The sequence below is a fragment of the Puma concolor genome, chromosome B4 (assembly GCF_028749965.1).
Source record: "Puma concolor isolate L17-30 chromosome B4, mPumCon1.1.hap2, whole genome shotgun sequence".
NCBI classification, from domain to species: domain Eukaryota; kingdom Metazoa; phylum Chordata; class Mammalia; order Carnivora; family Felidae; genus Puma; species Puma concolor.
The window spans coordinates 74,188,384-74,208,182 of NC_141673.1; the positions used below are offsets into that span (position 1 = coordinate 74,188,384).

Here is a 19,799-nt window from a genome sequence, read left to right on the forward strand (position 1 = left end):
AGGCACATAATGTAGATCTATTAAAGATGTCAAAGAAATCAAGGGCTCACCTCATGGCCTGAAATAGTATCACTCTAACAACAACAACAACAACAACAAAAGATGAAGAAGAAGAAACCAAAAACCTCTTCATATGATTTACCTTCAAAATATAACACTGGTTTCTGTTTGGACGTATTTCCACAATAATTTTTATCATTTATTTACTGTTTTATTTCTGTTTGTATAATATCAAATGCGTCACGGGTCACTGATAAAACAGTTTGACAGGAAATACAATTTTGTTTTATAAAAAGTTATTATATTGCCTAGAACATGCGAGTGTAATAAGTTTCTGCTAGTTCATTTTAGAAATATGTATGAAAAAATATTCCCTTTGAAGCTATATTTTTGCCAGCTATCAAAGAAATGGGCTTAAGAGTTTAATTAGTTGTGGAAATTATTTATTATGAAAATCAATTTATTTTTAAAAATGTTATCCATGTTGTGATTAGAAATGATTACTTGTGGGGCACCTGGGTGGCTCAGTCCGTTAAGCATCTAAATTCGGTTCAGGTCATGATCTCAGGGTTCATGAGTTCATGCCTCCCCCCCCCCCCCACCCCGAAGCTCTGTGCTGACAGCTCAGAGCCTGGAGCCTGATTCAGATTCTGTGTCTCCCTCTCTCTCTGCCCCTCTCCCACTCACACTTTGTCTCTCTCTCTCTCAAAAAATAAACATTAGTTTAAAAAAATGATTACTTGTACCAACCAATGTACCAATGACACTCTTCCTTGTCTCTTAAAGTTTAAGTAAAAATTGGAAATTATAATTTCCATCCTTCTAATGAGACTATTTTATTGGTTAGAAATTCCTGTATCTAAGGTATAAATAAAAAGGAGCAAATTTCCTTATAAATGTGTTGATATTTTATATATTTTAGATTCCCTGGCCATAAAATAAATGAAAATTTAATTTCACAATTAAGCAAAGTGCCTAGACAATAGTATCTAATATTTATATAATCTTGAATAATTACATAAATCAAATGAAACCATTATAAAATGGAACTAGATGGTTCCAATTCACTTGGTAACAAAGTAAGGTTTATATGTAGAGTGATCACATTTCAGAACAAAGCCTAGTTACTAAGTTGCTAATTTGTTTCCTTTGCAATGTTTTTATTTTGTTTTCTATTTTTCTCATGTCAGCAATACTTTTTCTAATGGTTTTGATAGGATCTCCTTGGCATTTCCTGTCATCTGACCAGAAGGATGGCCTCACAACCAAGGAACTAGAATTGTACCCAGTGTCTCCAGAGGCAGATCTCAGTTGGCAGACAAAAGACCTGCTAAGGGGAGGAGCCTCCTCGAGAAGATGTTTCCAGATTCTGAAAGGGTTCAGGCAGTGAGTACGTTCATCTGGGAGGACAATGGCCTACATTTTAGTGGGCACTTGAATCAGATAATGCATAAGGCCTCCTTCTAATGCTTGACTAAAAAATAAAATGAAAATGTATATTCTAATGAAATGCCAAGAACCTGAGTAGGATCATCTGTATACATTATCTTCATAATAAATCTAGAATGTTTTATAGCAATCAAAACTGAAATCTATGAGGTTGATGCATTTTTATATGTATGCTTGTTGACTGAGATGTGGACCACATTTTAAAATCTTCATTGAATTTTAACAACTTTTCTATCATCCAGTTTAAAGAAGAGAAACTTTTTAACCAGATAGATATCAAAAAGGTAATTTCTAAAAGACAGACACTATGAGGAATTAAAGTGACAAAATTTTTCTGCCTTCTCACTTAAATTTCCATGAGGCATTTTGGCAGTACAAAAGAAAAGAGCTTTCCTTAATTTACCATTTGCACCTATATCTAAACTGACAAATGACTTTATTCATCAAACTTTAGCAGGGATCTGTGGTGGTCAGTCTCCATTAAAATTCACAATAGGGGCGACTGGGTGGTTCAGTCAATGAAGCGTCTGACTTCCACTCAGGTCATGATCTCATGGTTCGTGAATTCAACTCCTGCACCGGGCTCTGTGTAGACAGCTTAGAGTCTGGAGCGTGCTTCGGATTCTGTGTCTCCCTCTCTCTCTCTGCCCTCCCTGACTCATGCTCTATCTCTCTTTCTCAAAAATAAACATTAAAAAAAAAACATAAGTCACAATAAATTAAAGCAGTAATTTAGCTATGCCTTTTTAACTAGGGAGCAGAAAGAATTATTGAGAGTGCCAAATAGTCCTTGATTTCCTTGTTTTAGAACAGGAGAGTTGTTTGAACTTTTCACAGTATAGTTAATCTTTACAAATGAAAGCATCTGAGACAAAATGACTTAATTTAATAATCTCTTTATATGTTTACATATAACTTACAATGTTTTCAAAGTATACTAAAATAAATAATAGATAGATATATGTAATGCATGGCATCATCTTTTTTTCTCTGAACTAGCCACTGGCCATGCACGTCATTTCCAAACAGATAATAAATTTGGGCTGTTGCATCTTGATCATCTCACTGAGTTTCTCAATGTGGTGAAGCACCGAGCAAATCACTTATGAGCGATTTGCAACAAATTGCTTGGAGTGAAGGGTGCAACCTGTAGTCATGGAACAGAACAAATGTGTTGCTTTTGATTAATCACTAGGGAGACCAAAAGAGAGCCTGAATGAATTAGTGGAAAGGGATTATCACTACTGGAAAATACATATGCACATACATACATATAGTAGGTCCTGAATTATGGATAGTAAACCATAAATTCATCTTCATATGCTGCATTAATACATAATGCATTTCTTTTTAATGCTGTGGCATTATACAATTTTCACTCTTTCTCTACATGTTTCTGTAATTCCCATAGCATCTTTTGTCTCTCATAAACCTATCATAGAGCTTATTAGGCAATTATGACTAATTAGACTGCCTCATGACTTGTCTTTTTCCACTTAAACTAGATTATAAGCTCTTTGATGACAGGGTATTTACTATTTATTTTCAACACTATGGGCACAGGGCTACATTTGACGTATGATACTGTTTCATTCATTGAACAAATATTTATCAGGCACCCACTTTGTCCCACTTACTGTGCAAGGTGCTGGGAGTGCAGTGAACCCAGGCATACATGTTCTTTGCCATCATAGATCTTATTAAAAAAATGAAGGAATCAAAATGTATAACTTCACATAAAATCCCTAATATCTTTGAGGGAGAGATCTAAGTATATCATTTTGCCCAAAGAATACTTACTCTTTACAAAAGTATTAGGAAGCTAAAAAGAAAAAAGCCTTAGCAGAAGAATATCACACTTTCCATAAATTGTGTGCTACATTAATAATACTTTTGTACAATGACAATATAGTTATATTCCTTCTCAGAAAAATTTAAGAAATTTGCAGGGAAAATGGCTTTTCTAAAACCTCATTTTCTCCAAAGGGGTTTAGAAAAAAGGAATGGATGTTACAATTATGGAAGTGCCTGAAGATATTTAGCACTTTTGAAAATTGTGTTTGCTCCATTTTATTATTTTCAACTTCAGTAAACTTTTTTCTTAAGTTTATTTAGGTATTTTGACTGAGAGAAAGAGAAAGAGAGACAGGGAGAGAGAGAGAGAGAGACAGAGACAGAGACAGAGAGAGAACATGGAAGAGGAAGAAAGAGAGAGACAGAGGGAGAGAGAGAATCCCAAACAGGCTCGTGGATATAGGGCTTGATCTCCCGAACCAGGAGATCATGACCTGAGCTGAAATCAAGAGTTGGAGTCAGATCCTTAACTGACTGAGCCACTTAGGCAGGCGCCCCTGCAGTAACCTTTTGGATCAGATTTCTAAGTTCTGTCCTTTCAGTTCTGAATTTGCTGGAAAAAAAATCATAATCATGTGACAAGTGAAGATTCTTTTGTAAAAGATTTAATACAGTATTTAGGAGAAACGGTTAATATGGTCATTTAAGTGAAAAACTGAGACTCTGACACAAAAAAGCTCAATCTCTAAAAATATGCAATAACTATATTATCCAAATCTTAGACTCCTTTGCTTATTAGAATATTCTATGGGAAAGGAATAGCAAAAATATAAATCATTCCAATCCGTATTCTTACACCTTTTGGGAGCTGTTCAAAATTCTTTTATTCCAGCCACTGGTGCAGGGACCAACGAAGTCTATGGAGGCTTCACTTAGGTACTTCTCCTAAGCATGACCAGTAAGCATTTCACCCATGCTAGTGCTGCTGGCTTCGCACTCCCAGTGCCAGGATGTCTTTGATGCTGCGATGTGAAACTTGTCCCACAGTCCACGGAAGTGGGAGAGGAGGTGATGCTGATGGGGCCACCCTTAACCAGTGGGGGGCAGCAGTGGATGAATGCTCCCCCTTTTATCCCAGGTAGGGCAATTCTAAGCCACATTCTAAAGGTCCTCAAAGCTCCCAAGAGATGGAGCACCAGTTGCCAACAGGGTTTGCCAAAAAGATATGCATCTTTCTATCCAAGCTTCCCCTTTTCCTCTTCACTCTGTTTTTCCTCATTTTTTTGCTCTCCAGGATCATATTAAAACAAATGGATCAACAACAGCAACAACAAAAACACTACCTTCTCCCACACCTGTGTGTCCGACTTTGCTTTGGGGAGATCAAGATCCAAAATAAGAAAATGAAGTACTTCCTAAATATTAGTACTTCCTAAATGTGCTCACTATAATCAATTAACCTTTAAAAAACTGAGATTACTGGGGCGCTTGGGTGGCGCAGTCGGTTAAGCGTCCGACTTCAGCCAGGTCACGATCTCGCGGTCCGTGAGTTCGAGCCCCGCATCAGGCTCTGGGCTGATGGCTCAGAGCCTGGAGCCTGTTTCCGATTCTGTGTCTCCCTCTCTCTCTGCCCCTCCCCCGTTCATGCTCTGTCTCTCTCTGTCCCAAAAATAAATAAACGTTGAAAAAAAAATTAAAAAAAAAACAAACTGAGATTACTCAGGATTGATAATCTTTTAAGATAATTGTGAAACTGATTATTTGCATTAATCTCTAATTCACTTGTTAAGAGATTTTGCATTCATTATTCCTGATAGCATATTATGCTTGTTTACATTAAGTTAAGTGGGTGTTGTACCTGCTGGGTGAACAAACTAAGTCTTTTGCGGATTCTGGGCAGGAGCTCAAAGCTCTAATACACCTTTCCTACACTGCAGAAAAACTTGTACCATTAAGGTTAGGAGTGGGGAGCTCTTTAACTAGGCAAGAGGAAAAAATAAGTAGAACTTAAACACTCTACTGAGATACATTTTAAAACCACAAGGGAAGAGATTATTTTTAAACTCAACTGCTCACAGTTCTCACTTGAAATATCAGGAAATTAACCTTGAGAAGGGGTCAATCACACAGGACTTGGGCTTTTCCAGTTTTTATTTTATTTTCTTAATGTGTTACTTTTTTTTCTCTGTTTCTGTATAACTTTGTCCCTGAGTACATTTTTATAGGAAGTGCACTGGGGTATTAGTTTTCTCAATCATCTATCTTGTTAAACCATTGGCTTCTCCCATAATATTTTAGAATAGAAACAATAACCACATTATAGTCAGTCAAACTCCCCCCCACCCCCTATACAGGGGCATTTTCTTACAGGAGAATAAATGTTACAGACATTCTCTTTTAAGCTTTCATGCTTGTCTCTTTGATATTCAAGGTTCTGTGTCAACAACTCAAAAAGGTTTTAAGAAAGAACAACTGGAAACAATAATTTTGCGATTTATGTCCAATATTTTAAATTTATTTGGAGACGTAAGACCTAGGTTCAAATCTGGTTATGCTAATTATTACGCAGACAAATATTTCTAAACTCCAATGCTGTTGAGCATCATAAAGGCTCAACAAATGTTATCATTCTTATCAATATTATCATTATCAGGGGCGCCTGGGTGGCGCAGTCGGTTAAGCGTCCGGCTTCAGCCAGGTCACGATCTCGCGGTCCGTGAGTTCGAGCCCCGCGTCAGGCTCTGGGCTGATGGCTCGGAGCCTGGAGCCTGTTTCCGATTCTGTGTCTCCCTCTCTCTCTGCCCCTCCCCCGTTCATGCTCTGTCTCTCTCTGTCCCAAAAATAAATAAAAACGTTGAAAAAAAAATTAAAAAAAAAATATTATCATTATCATTTTCATCACTGTCATTATCATCACTATCACTGTCTTCAAATGTCCAATGACATAGAACAGGGAAAGGCATTAAATGTTTTGATTTCATTCCACACAACAGTTCTATGAGGCATGATTACTCTCTCACCTTTCCAGGTAAGAGAACCAAGGTTCAGAAATTTCAGATAAATTTTGTATCAAATTCCTCAGTGACATAGTTGAGCTATCAATGCACATCTGCTCAGCAAAAGAGCTCACTGTTTTCTACTTAATATGGAGTTACAGAAAGTCAGATATCTGTGAAACTAAATTCCTCAATGGTATACATTTTCCTTGAAATTATCATTTGAGAAAATATTATCTGATAACTATTATTTTTAATGGACTATTTCATTGAAAATCCTTAACTGATGTTTACTTCCAATCAAAAAAGCTTACATTCTGGTTATTGCCTAAATTCATTGGTGCCAATGCTAGGTCAATGTTTTAAACAAAGTAAAATATAAATTTAGCATTTTGACTCAATGAGTGAGTTATATTTTAAATAATCTTTTTTCTCTTTTTTTATTATTTAAAAATGAATAATATGAAAGAAGAAAAAAAATCCTATGGTTCAAGATGACTTTCAAGCTCCAAATACTGATGTCTTCTCCCAAGAAACCTTGGACTTGTTTATTATAGGGGTTTGTAATGCCTAGTGAATTTCTTTATTTTTCCCATTCCTTTCCTACTAGCTTTAAATGTAAAGGTCAATTTAATAAGTTATGAATACTGTCTTTCCAGTTCATTCCTACCATTCCACTCTTTTCATAATAGCTTCAGCTGAACCCTTGCAAAGATTATCTGAAGACACTTTGACATGTACCCAAATCATAACCTATGTTACTGAAGAAAAAAAGCTTCCTGATATTTACATGTTTAAAACTTAAAATCTTGGGTTGGTTTTGTGGTCACATCTCAGAAACATGGCTTTGAGAAGTCCAGATTGTAACATATGATTTGATAATACTGTAGCTCTATTCAGCCTGAATACCTGTTTAGTGCCTACCCTGTGCCCAGCACTTGTTCTTGGTGCTGAGAGAAAAACAGACAAAATCTTGCCCTCAAAGAGCTAATATTCCAACAGATGAAGAAGGAAGGTGAATAAGAATTGAGAGGGCAAGCTGGCTGTGTGCGCAGTTCAGCGCCCATGGTTTCAGAAGGGCATTCACTTCTAAAACAGAAAGGAGTCTGTGGTTTGGCATAAAGCCTTGAACTTTGAATCATCAAAGCTGAATTTTAGATACTGCTTTGACACTTAATTTGTGCTGAGGCAAGTTGTTGAATCTCTGGCATCCATTTGCTCATCTGCAAAGATCAGATGTTGCCAATTCCTCCTAATTTTCACTCTATGTGCTTAATTAAACATATGAGATGATATCACATTTTCTGCACAATCAAATCTTAATTTTGCTAGTATTGTATTAAAGGCCCCGACTATCATTCTAGCTTCAATTTTCCAGGTCTTCTTCCCTTCAACTAAGACAAACTCTCCCCTTTGTATCTGGTGAATTCCTACTGGTATTTTAAGACTCAACTCAAGGAAAATTTCCTTTGGGACATTTCGAATGTTGCCAATTTTCTACCTTCATAGATAACATTATGAGACACATATTTGGTATATTTTTAGTTATTTCTTTTATAGGGACCATTAGAAGTGGAACTACTGAGACAAATAGAATAAACATTTTAAGGATGCTTTTATAAATTATCAAAATGGTTTCCAAAAAATTTTTAAATTTGGCAACAGTTTATGAGAATGTCTCAAGAGATCTCATTTAACTATGGGTGTTATTACCTTAGTTTTTATTTCAGTCAACTGTTTGTCAACACACAGGACTCTGTATCTCTCCTAGATAAGCTAGTTAGGAATCTCCGCCTTACTCTTAACAACTAGCTTATAAATGCCCAACATACTAGACACAGAGATTATAGTGTTAGTTGCCACATAAATCAATGGCCACAGAACATTCAAAGGGAGAACATATTTGAAAACTTACGATAATAAACTTTTGAATAAATGTATATAGTTTAATAAAAATTGAACTCACCTGATAGCTTTCCACAATTTTTTCTACAACATGATCCCAATGAACAGATATCTCAGAAGATGATAAGACTTTTACACCTACTTCTGTTGGGGCTTCACTGGGAGCTGAAATTTGATGAGAACATTACATTCTTATATAAGGTGCTTATATTCATATATCACCATTTGCTGTATGAATGGATTAAAATTACATTTTAATATTTTTTCAAGTTTTCGTATTTCTAAAATAAAACAAGACCAGTAATTTTATTATCTTTTTCTCTGCTTTTACTAATATTATTTTATTTCATGGTCAGCAATGATATATGATGACACACAGTCATCTACATGAATGTTAATATATTCATACACATGTACATACACATGCACACACACACTTTTACAAAATATAAACTCTTTCACGGATTTCCCAATATCTGTGAGCAAGAACTGTACTAATTATTTTTTTGTATTTATCTGTACTAATCTGCTTTAAGAAAGCCTGTGGATGCACATTCAATTCATTATATTTATATAACTCTATATTATCAAAAACAGGAGATTTGGTATTTATTATTAAAATTGTTCATTACATTTAATTTTCATTTTTCTCACTCACACTTTGTATTTACATAAGGTACAGATACACAGGAATACTTCTCTCCTTTTATGTTTAAGCTAAGTTTTTTTTTTTTTTTTTTTTTTTTTTTTTTTTAGATCCTTTGAAACAAGTTGTGACATCCACTGCTTCTTGTGCTCAGGAAAGCTTTTATAAGTCTAATCTTCCAAATGGGCATCAAGTCAAGTATGTATCAAAAAGGTCTCTGTTCAGTGAAAAATAAAAAGTAATTTACATCCCTTATGAAAATTACACAAAGAAACTAAGGAAATCTTTAGGCAAGAATGGTCAATTTTTATTGTCTTTTATTAACAAACCATAATCCTCTTTTGTGTAAAAAATGTCCTGCACATGAACATTGTTGCCTTTCTAAATCAAGGTTAATGTGTAGCACTATGATTGATTTCCTAGCAGGAGAAGAAGAGAGGAACGCTTATACAAGCTTCGGCACATGCAGGTTTTATGAGACTTATGAAACATTTAGGAAAGAAATATAATTAAATGCAGATGGTCATGACTACAGAGATGGCAAGCATGGCCCTTTGCCTGATTACTTTAGCATCAAATAAGGCACTAAAAAGTTGATATTGGGTGAGAAGATAACTTGTAAAGTGCTTTTTACTTTCATTTCTTCTGTGGGGGATACTCAGATTGTTCAAACTGGTAACACTGAGCCAAGTTACCATCTTTCTATTGAATCAGAATAAGTATAGAGAATGTAAGAATTATTACTCAGGTCTGAAAGCCCTGACTTGATTATAAACTTAAATAATTTCCATTTTTATTCTCTCCATGTATTTAGTTAACTTAAAAAAAAGCATGTGTGTGTGTGTGTGTGTGTGTGTGTGCACCTACATGTATATATAACTATATATATAAGATTGCCTTTCATGTTTGTGTTATAAGTAAAGATCATGGAATGATGGGAATACACATTAAATTTTTAACAAGTAGGGAAGCTAATAACTGTATGGCTGAAGAGCGTTATGTGAGTTCTGATAGCTAAATGTGTATTTTGAAGTAGAAGGTAACACAAATTGGGCAAATGAATAGAGTGTTTTTCCTCTAAGAGATCAGAGGAGTATTTCCTGTTTTATTTCCTTTTGTGCTTCTCACATGTATGTGAAGAGAACTTGGCCAAGGACAAATGTGTCAGGTCAGAAGGCAATGGAATTTTCCATTTGCTTTTCTAGCCATTAATTGTTTACATAGTGCTCATGAGTGCGGAGGTATAATAAGGAGGTCTTATGTTTCTTTAATAGGAAAACAATAAAAAGCATAGTAGCTTAAATAGGAAATCACAGAAATCGATGTTATTATGTTTAATCCAAAACGATGTATTATTTATCAAAGACATATAAAGTCTTTTAAAAGCATTCTCAGTTCAGATAAAGTTTCTAGAAAAACAAAGAGAGCCAGTATCTATATATTTTTCCCCTTACCTAGTTCTCCAGACAAATTTTTCCTTTCCCAATAAAAAAATTCAACTTTCTGACTCCTTCTTCATAGAATTATGCCTAGATTCCCTTTAATAAAATTTCAGCACTCTATTGAAATGGCAAAGAAGTTACATAAAGGATGTAATTATACAATTTGGGGGTTAAAAGGGGAAACTTTACCCCCAGAAAAGTATATATATGTTAAGGAATTTGTAAGTAGTAAGCATTGTGAATGCACAGACATACTAAGGTACCAACCAAGTATGGAGAATTTCTCACTTCACAATTAGAATCAAGAAGCCAAAAACAGGGGTCCAAAGCCAATTATTTTAGTGGAGATTTCCTAATTATCATGGACATGATCTAAAGGATGAAAAAGATTTGGGAGGTACTCTTGTCTTTAAATGGTTGGAATGACATTTTAGTTTTGATCAAAGTAATACTCTTTTACTAAATGCCTAGTACTATGAAAAGATCTTAGCAAGTAAGGCCTGAAAGACAGCAAACAAAATACCTACCAGGGAGTTAGGTTTATCTTCCCTCATCATGTTAGTAAGGTCTTTTACCTACCGTCTTGTGCTGAATTAATGACTGCTGTGAGGCTGTAAGGTCCATCTCCTTTGTTGTTGAAGGCCTTAACTTTGACTTGAAATGCAGTGGAAGGGCGCATGGTCTCATCTTTATGGACATAGCGGCCAGTATCTGGATTAGTTACTGTAACTTTTTTCCATTCTTCCCCATCAAAAGGCTTAAATGCCACTATGTAACCAAAATTGTTGCCGTAGTGGTATTCTCTTGACAAAGGCTAAATAGAAATTGATATATTAAATAGGTTTAAGCAATATAATTAATAAGGAGGAAATCCAACACAAATAATAATAACAATACACATGGAAGCATGTTCTTTGTAAAAAATTACTTAAAAAAACATGTTCATAAGTTAGTGCTGCCTGAAAATGCCAGGGCAAAAACATGCCCAAACAAGTAATGACTTTACTTACTAAGTATTCTCTTCCTGGAATATCTCAGGGGGGCTCTCACTCTGGACCTTTTTACATTCAATTCTTTCTGCCTAGAATGCTCTCCCATACATCAGAAGCTTCCCTCCTTCACTTTCTTGAGGTAAAAATCACCTACTTGTGGTCTTTCCTGGCCACAAGATCTGCCATTTCAAGACTATTTCCATAACACCCCATACACCCCACCTCCCTGCTTTATTTTCTTTTCTGTAACACTACCATGATCCACATTATATAATTTACTTATCTATCTACTTCATTATCTTTCTCAACTACTAGAATATAAGTTTCATGAGGGCAGAGTTTCTGTGAGTTTCATTTACTTTCATGCCTAGAACCTAAAACAAAGAGTTGTATATGACTCTAGAATATCTGTCCTGTAATCAAACAGTAGACACTGGTCAGAGGAGAAAAGGGAGAAAAGGAAGGAAGAGATGATATTGCCTTCATCTGTAGAGGGCTGGCTGTGGACCCCTGTCTGACACAGTATTGAAGAATGTGCTCTGTTTGGCATTATTTCCTGAGTTTCTTATCATTACACACGTCATCTGCCCAATAAGGAAGTTCATGTCAGCCTTAACAAGTCATTATTTATAAATAACGACAAAGCTAGTTCTAGTAAATACTCATTACTTAGTCGTTTTCAGTCAAAAAGAGAAATATGCAAATTGTGTCTTTAATTTTTCACCAGAAAAATCAAAGTTATCTTGAGGAAAAACCATGAAGTAAATATACCACAGTTTCTTGAATATACATATGTTAAACAGGATGGTATAGAAATGTACATCCTGAAAGCATAATCCCCAGGATGCACATATTGTGATTTTTTAAATTATTAGATAATATAACCTAGTGTTTCACAGTAGTTTAAACATTTTTTCTTATTGATAGTTATCTACCTAGTTTTTGCAATTTAGAGTATACCAGAGTCAGCTAGAGAATTTTCAAATCCCAATGAAACTGGAGAAAAAAAAATTCCAGAAAAGAAAAAAACAAACTCCTTGGGGAAAAAATTAATAAGTCTCAGGCCATAGAGACTTGATTTAAAAATTTTAGAATAGGATTTCTAATTATGAATTTTTGACAAGCCCGCATCTTATCCTGAAACAGATACCATCCAATTTTTTTTAAACCAATTCATATATATGCATAGGGGCACTTGTACCCCAATGTTTATAGCAGCACTCTCAACAATAGCCAAATTATGGAAAGAGCCTAAATGTCCATCAGCTGATGAATGGATAAAGAAATTGTGGTTTATACACACAATGGAGTACTACGTGGCAATGAGAAAGAATGAAATATGGCCCTTTGTAGCAACATGGATGGAACTGGAGAGTGTGATGCTAAGTGAAATAAGCCATGCAGAGAAAGACAGATACCATATGTGTTCACTCTTATGTGGATCCTGAGAAACTTAACAGAAACCCATGGGGGAGGGGAAGGAAATAAAAAAAAGAGGTTAGAGTGGAAGAGAGCCAAAGCATAAAAGACTCTTAAAAACTGAGAACAAACTGAGCGTTGATGGGGGGTGGGAGGGAGGGGAGGGTGGGTGATGGATATTGAGGAGGGCACCTTTTTGGATGAGCACTGGGTGTTGTATGGAAACCAATTTGACAATAAACTTCATATATTGGGAAAAAATTTTAAAAAATCATATATAAAAGAATAGAATATTCTAATTTCCCTAATATCCACACTTATGCATGTTACATTGACTAAAACCTACAAATTAAATAACTTGATATTCAGCATTCAGTATTTCTAAATCTTAAGAATGTAACCTAAATGCCAAGAATAAAATATGACACAGCACTGAATGAAGTCAATTTTTGCTAAATATCCACTTACTTAAATTGATTTGATTTCTGCAAAAATTAAAACTTGATTTTTTTTTTTTTGCACTCCTAAAAATCCCTTGGAGCTAGGTTGTGCTTTTTGACTATCTGCAATGATTGAACACTAAAGATATTTAATGGGTACACATGGACCTATATAAACATGTTACCTAGATAAACAGATGTCTAATGCAGACAAGTTTATACTATTGCAGCCCTCTCCTCCACCGATATCTGTCTCACTTCAAAAATCCAGATGAGAGGCATTGTTTCTCAGACATTATGGTTTCTGAGATAGACTTCCCTTTGGGTCATAAAAGATTAACAAAACGTTTTGGGTGCCTCAATAACAAGTCCCTTGGGTGACTCCTGAGACAACATATTATAATACATTACACTAGTGGTCAAAATAAGTCTCAGGTAAGAAAGCAAACTTCATTTTGAAAACAGGTGCTGATACAAAAGTTTTTAAATCTTTGGGGTTTTGAATGCCCAGAGAAGTGTTATAAATTAAAATTGGGTTACCACACCACAGCGAGCTCAAAATCTATCTAGAATCAGATAGCAAGATTTTTGTTTAATCTTTTAGGCCAGTGGATCAATTTTTGCACAGGAACTATACACTCAGCCATAGGTAAAATCTGACTTGCATTTGAGGAAAAAAATAATTTTAGTAATTTATTCTTGCTTGTGCTTTGAGCATTGATTTTTTTTTTCTTCTTCCTTTTTTTTTTTTTTCAAGTAAAGTAACATTTTGGATAGGGGATTGTGACATGAACAATTTTCATGAAAAGAAGTCATTGTGAGTTTGTCAGATACTTCAGAAATAGATGTTCAAGTTGGATAAAGCTTGAAGATAAAATTTGTTTTTCAAAAATGCAATTACAAATGTCATGGAAACATGTTGAACTGAAAGTTAATATTGCCATATTCTATGCAAACAACATAATAAAATCTCAAGGAGTCTTGAAGAAAGAAAATTGCATGCAAAATAATATTAAGTTTAAAAATGCTTTCTGTTTTTATTTTACAAATTTTATGACATCATATGTAGAAGATTAGAAAGACCACCCCAAAATGTCAATGTGAGTTATTTCTGACTTGTGTGATCTTCAGTAATTTTTGTTTACATAATACTTCAGCATTGGAGCTGTCATTAATTTTAAAAAATGTTGCTTTCTAGCTTAAAAAATTATTTTTACAAAACAAACAAAAGGAGAATACCCCTGCAGTAGAAATATTACCATAATAGTAGATATGGTCTTTGGACTAGCTGATACTACATTACTGATGTGTAAATAGAAAAGGACAAACATATCAGTTTAGTGTAGTGAACAAGAGCAGTACCAAAGAACATCCAGATTCCTTTTGGGTAAACGTTCCCCAGTTGAATACCCAATTATTCCAGTACCTTTCGTTAACAAGTTTTTCTTTTTATTGAAAAAGAAAATAAAGTTATTTTCTTTGTATCACTTTGGTGCCTTTGTTGCAAGTTAATTGATCATATGAGTGTGAGTCTATTTCTGGGCTCTCTACTCCGTTGATATGTATCAGTCCTTATGGGAATATCACATTGTCTTAATTAATGCAGCTTTAGTAAATTTTGAATTCAGGTAGTGAAATCCTACACCTTTGTTTTTCTGTTTTTATTTTTCAAATTTACTTGATTCTTCTAATCTATGAACATGCTATTTATGTTCATTTATTTGGATTTTCCTTAGTTTCTCTCAGGAATATTTTGTAGTTCTTGGTAGAGAAGTCTTGTATGTTTCTGTTTAATTTATGTCTATGTATTTTATGTTTTTCTAATTGTCATTATAAATGTATTTTTAAAGTTTTGTTAGCAGCAAACCAATAAAATATAAAAGAACATTTGACTTTAGAACATTGATTAGGTATCCTGTAATTCTATTAAATATGCCTATTAATTTTAAAAGTTGTTTATAGGTTTCCTAGAATTTTCTGCACATATACACTTCGTGCTCTTTTTTCTTTTCTTCTTCTTCTTCCTCTTCCTCCTCCTCCTCCTCTTCTTCTTCTTCTTCTTCTTCTTCTTCTTCTTCTTCTTCTTCCTTTTCTTTTTTTCTGCCCTATTTCACTGGTTGGGGACTATTATAACATCAAGAGGGGATATATTTGCTCTGTGTCCAAACTTAAAAGGAAAATACTTAGTCTCTCACCACTAAGCCCATTATATTAGCTACAAGATTTCTATAAATACTCTTTACCAGGTGTAGGAAATTCCCATCTATTTCTAGTTTACCTTGAATTTTTAAAAAATAAATGACTTTTTTAAGTTGCCAAGTGCTTTTTATGCATCTATTGAGAAGACCCTATGGTTTCATTCCTTTATTCTGCCAATATGATGAGATTTGTGAAACCAACTTTGCATTGCTGGGATAAACTCTACTTTGTCATAGTGTATCATTCTTTTAGTATTTTGCTGGGCTTAATTTGCCAACATTTTGTTAAGTTTTGCATCTATGGTTATAAAAGGTATTTCTTTGTTATGTTCTTTTAAAAATAAAATTCACATTTTATTTAAATTAAAATACATCGTGAACAATTTATTTATTTCACCAAAAATAACAGCAATAACTTTTATATTGTTACTCTATAAACCACAAATTCCTATTTTTCTCCAGGTAATTCTTATAAATCAAGAAAGGTGGTAGATACGGTCATGCAAAGAAAACAAATAGATAGCTAGCATCCTTGGCCTCTGATTCTATCTTGACCATGAATAAAAGTGTTCAATGTACACTCACCAGATTTATACCTTATGAGTTAACTCATAAGGCATAAATCAACAAATGAATGCCGATAACAACCATATGCAGAACAACAGTGGATTGCTTTCCACTCAAAATTCAATTTTCTCTTTACATTCACTTAATGGAGACAAAATCTACATTGAAATCTCTGGTGAACTCAGTTTCTTCTACTTGTTGATAATTTCCCTAATTGCCAATTCAAATTTTTTTTAATTATATTTAAACAAAAACAAAACAGAACAAAACAAAAACAGTTTACTCTGGGCATTGTCTTTTATTCCATATTATTTCAGGAAACAAAATGGTTTTGAGATTCAGTGTAGGTAAAGCAGCCTATAATAAATGCAACTTATTCATACTTACCACCCATGTTATGGTCAGCTCTCTGTTGCTTCCACCTCCACCTCCTACATCTGAAGGCGCCACATTAGGAGCTGAAACAAACAATAAAAAATGAGGTTATGCAATTTTTTCTGGCACTCCAAGACCATAAATTTTTTCTTCACTAGGAAACACAAGCTGCACACATTACCTACTCAATTATAATGATAATGCCTCACAGTAGCTGCAATCTATTATATATAATTATATAAATATAAATATAAATATAAATATAAATATAAATATAAATATAAGTATAAATATAAATATAAATATAAATATAAATATAAATATAAATATAAATATAAATATGTTTTCCTGCCAAGCTAAAAATTGATTCAGTGCCATAGGAAAGTATGGGTTTTCTTTAGCAGGGGGTAGCAAAGCAAATTTGCCCTCCCACACACATCTTTTTTTTTTTTTTTTTCCTGTGTCCTTTCATTTAATATGATTTTGAAAGATTAGATCTATTTTGTTGGGAGAATATTCCACAGCTCTTACTTTTGAAACTTATGACCTTCTTATAATTTACTGTTGTGTTAGTTTTATGCTTCAATCTACAAATAATATTAAATAGCTCCTGTGTATTAACATTGGATAAAGTTTCTCCAAAACATCTGGCAATATTTGAAATCTAATATTTTTTTCTGGTACTCTCACTTCCAGTTCCTAAATACCTTCTAGAACCTTGCCCCATCAGGGACTCTGACTCTCCCACACTTCTGTCTTTTTAGATCTTCCTTCAGTTTCACTTGTTCTACTGGATTCTACCTTACAGTCTCTCCATCTTTAAAAATTATCTGTAATATTGCCTCCTTCTTACCCTCCACACCATTAAACACTTTGTCACAGAACTGCAAAGAAGAACTGATATATGGCTGTTTTGTACTTCACTCTGTAATAGCTTTTTAATGACCCATAATCTGTTTTCTACTTCTTTATATTACTAAATTCACTCTCTCAAAAAATCACAAATCACAAAATTGCTTCAAATTGCTAAGTCCAATGACCTCTTCTTTATTTTTCTCCATGTTATTCACTCTCCCTATAAATCTTTCAGGGTAGTTGCTGCATCTCATTATATTTGTATACTATTGGATTCTTATCTAACTGGAGTCACACAGATAAATAAAGCATAGTTTGTCTTGTACTGGAGGCACTTAGAAACCAGCTACATGGATGAAGTCTGTGTTTTAACATGCAACTGTGTGGCTCAGTCTGAGATATCATTCCCAGATCTGTTAAAATTTTAAAGAACAGATGAAGGGCACCTGTGTGGCTCAGTAGGTTAAGTGTCCAAGTTCAACTCAGGTCATGATCTTGAAGTTCATGGGTTAGAGCTCCAGTTCCAGCTCTGTGCTGACAGCTCAGAGCCTACAGCCTGGTTTGAAGTCTGTCTCTCTCTCTTTCTCTGCCCCTCCCCCACTCATACTCTCTCTCTCTCTCTCTCTCTCTCTCTCTCTCTCAAAACTGAATAAACATTAAAAAAAAAAAAAGAACAGATGAAAGATGAATTATCCCTGGATTCCCCACATCCTTCCCATGGAAATAGTCATACCTTCCTCAGAGTGCTCAAAGTAACATGTTCATTTACTAAACTGCACATACCAACAAATAATTGTGACTCAAAGAAAAATACTTCACAACTTCTCCTATGTTAGCCATGCAAATTCTTTGTTGAGATATGTACGTTAATTGCACAGAACCAAAATGTATGGTTTTATGTCTATAAACCGTGTGATGATTTCCATTTCTGATTAGGAATGAATATGAATTTGAGAGATTTTATTTTACTTTTCAACTGTCACCACATAAGTGTTAGAAATAAAAATTGAGTGCACAGAGGTGTTAAAAGATAATTGTGGTGCTTTAGATAAAATACATATTGAAACTTGGATATTAAAATAACTCTTGGAAACCTTTTAAACCACATAACTCATATTCTGAAGTTAAAATTTTACATGCTACAAGAAACAAGAAACAAAGAACATGCTGTCTTACAATCCATGAATAGATCAAATTTTGTGTGTTTAACTCTAAGTACAAGTATTGTGGTCACAGGCAAATAATTTCAAAAATAACTCTTAGAATAATTTATTACACTGCAATTTGTTGAATCAAACATTGCCTTCATCAGATCAAGTATTATTTGCCAAAGCACTTCACTGTAATCCTTTTCATTATAATCAAAATTAACCTCTTTATTTAGAGCTAAAAATGAAATATGTGTATTATGTTAGATTGAATTTTTCTCCATTTCATAATGTTTATTTCAAACTCCTTTAGCATGCTTCAATAAATCAAGATTGACTTGCCCTTCAAAGATCACCCACTCAGCTTATGATGCTAAAATAAAAGGCAGGAATAAAGGTAACTGTACCTTCTAATAGAGTGTTTTATATCGTAGGTGAATTATTGACTTAATGTCCCCCATTTAGCTTTGAATGTGCATATTTAGCTTTATCAACTAAGGGGCATTTTTTTTTTCCACAGGTGGGATTGACATATACCCTACATAACTGACAAGAATCTGAGCACCTTGGGGCGCCTGCGTGGCTCAGTTGGTTAAGTGTCTAACTCTTGATTTCAGCTCAGGTCATGATCTCACGGTTCATGGGTTCAAGCCCCACATTGGGTTCTGCACTGACAGTGTGGAGCCTGCTTGAGATTCTCTCTCTTCCTCTCTCTTTGCCCCTGCCAGTCCCCTGCTTGCACTCTCTCTTTCTCTCAAAATAAATAAACTTAAAAAAAAAATCTGAGCACCTAGCTACTGTATATTTGCATTCAGCTTTGCAAGAACAGAAGACCTGGGCAAATCATGATTCCTTTCAGGGAAGTAAATAACTCTAACACAAGGCAGTTTATTCAGCGTTAGGCTCCAAAGCAATTTAACAGTGAACAAACTAAACTTTCTTTTAACAATAAATCATTTAAAAGATTTTAATGAAATATTTAGGAAAAAATAGAAAATTATTGAATTAATCACGAATAAACAATATTTATCATTTTACTGTGAAATGTTAAAAATAGCTTTTAAATTTGTTCTTCTGCCTTGAGTTCAGTCTAACAGTGATTTCCTAATGATGTTTATAAAAGTGCTTCTGTATTTCAGTCACAGAACTCAAAATTATTTAAAAAGAAACTCAGGCCAATGTCATAATTACTCGTTCAGTTTAGAAAAAAACTGACGCTGCCAATTTTACTTTTAGATTTGAAAGCTTAGGTAATTTCCTTAGAAGTACCAATTTGAGCTTTAGCGTTTTTCTGCTTTTGTTTTTTCTTTCTTTTCTTTTTTAACAGTGTACACACTGACTTATGACAAACCCTAAATTGTAACAACCATGAAGCATATGAAGACAGGCCCTTGATTCAAAATAAATTGTTGACTACTTAGTCCTTGTTAATTATTGCTTAATTTGTATAGCCATTTTTACAGAAATAAAGTTACCATGAATGTAGCTTTCAAATTTAATTTGCATCAAAATCTCATTGTGATTTAAAACAAAATCTTTAGGAAGAGATTCAAATGGTTATAACTGTAATGCT

General features: G+C 34.1%; 1 protein-coding gene across 4 annotated transcripts in view; it reads right to left on the reverse strand.

Moving 5' to 3' along the window:
• The window catches only part of CNTN1 (contactin 1), a 368,487-nt gene that overhangs the window by 47,296 nt on the left and 301,392 nt on the right, over positions 1 to 19,799 (reverse strand). For all 4 annotated transcript variants that reach the window (XM_086713642.1, XM_086713644.1, XM_086713643.1 and 1 more), the window contains 3 exons: positions 16,236 to 16,306; positions 10,812 to 11,046; positions 8,206 to 8,309 (listed from right to left, as the gene is read on the reverse strand). In XM_086713642.1, the coding sequence (XP_086569768.1) occupies positions 8,206 to 8,309; positions 10,812 to 11,046; positions 16,236 to 16,306 (410 nt within the window). The remainder of the gene's footprint in view (positions 1 to 8,205; positions 8,310 to 10,811; positions 11,047 to 16,235; positions 16,307 to 19,799) is intronic.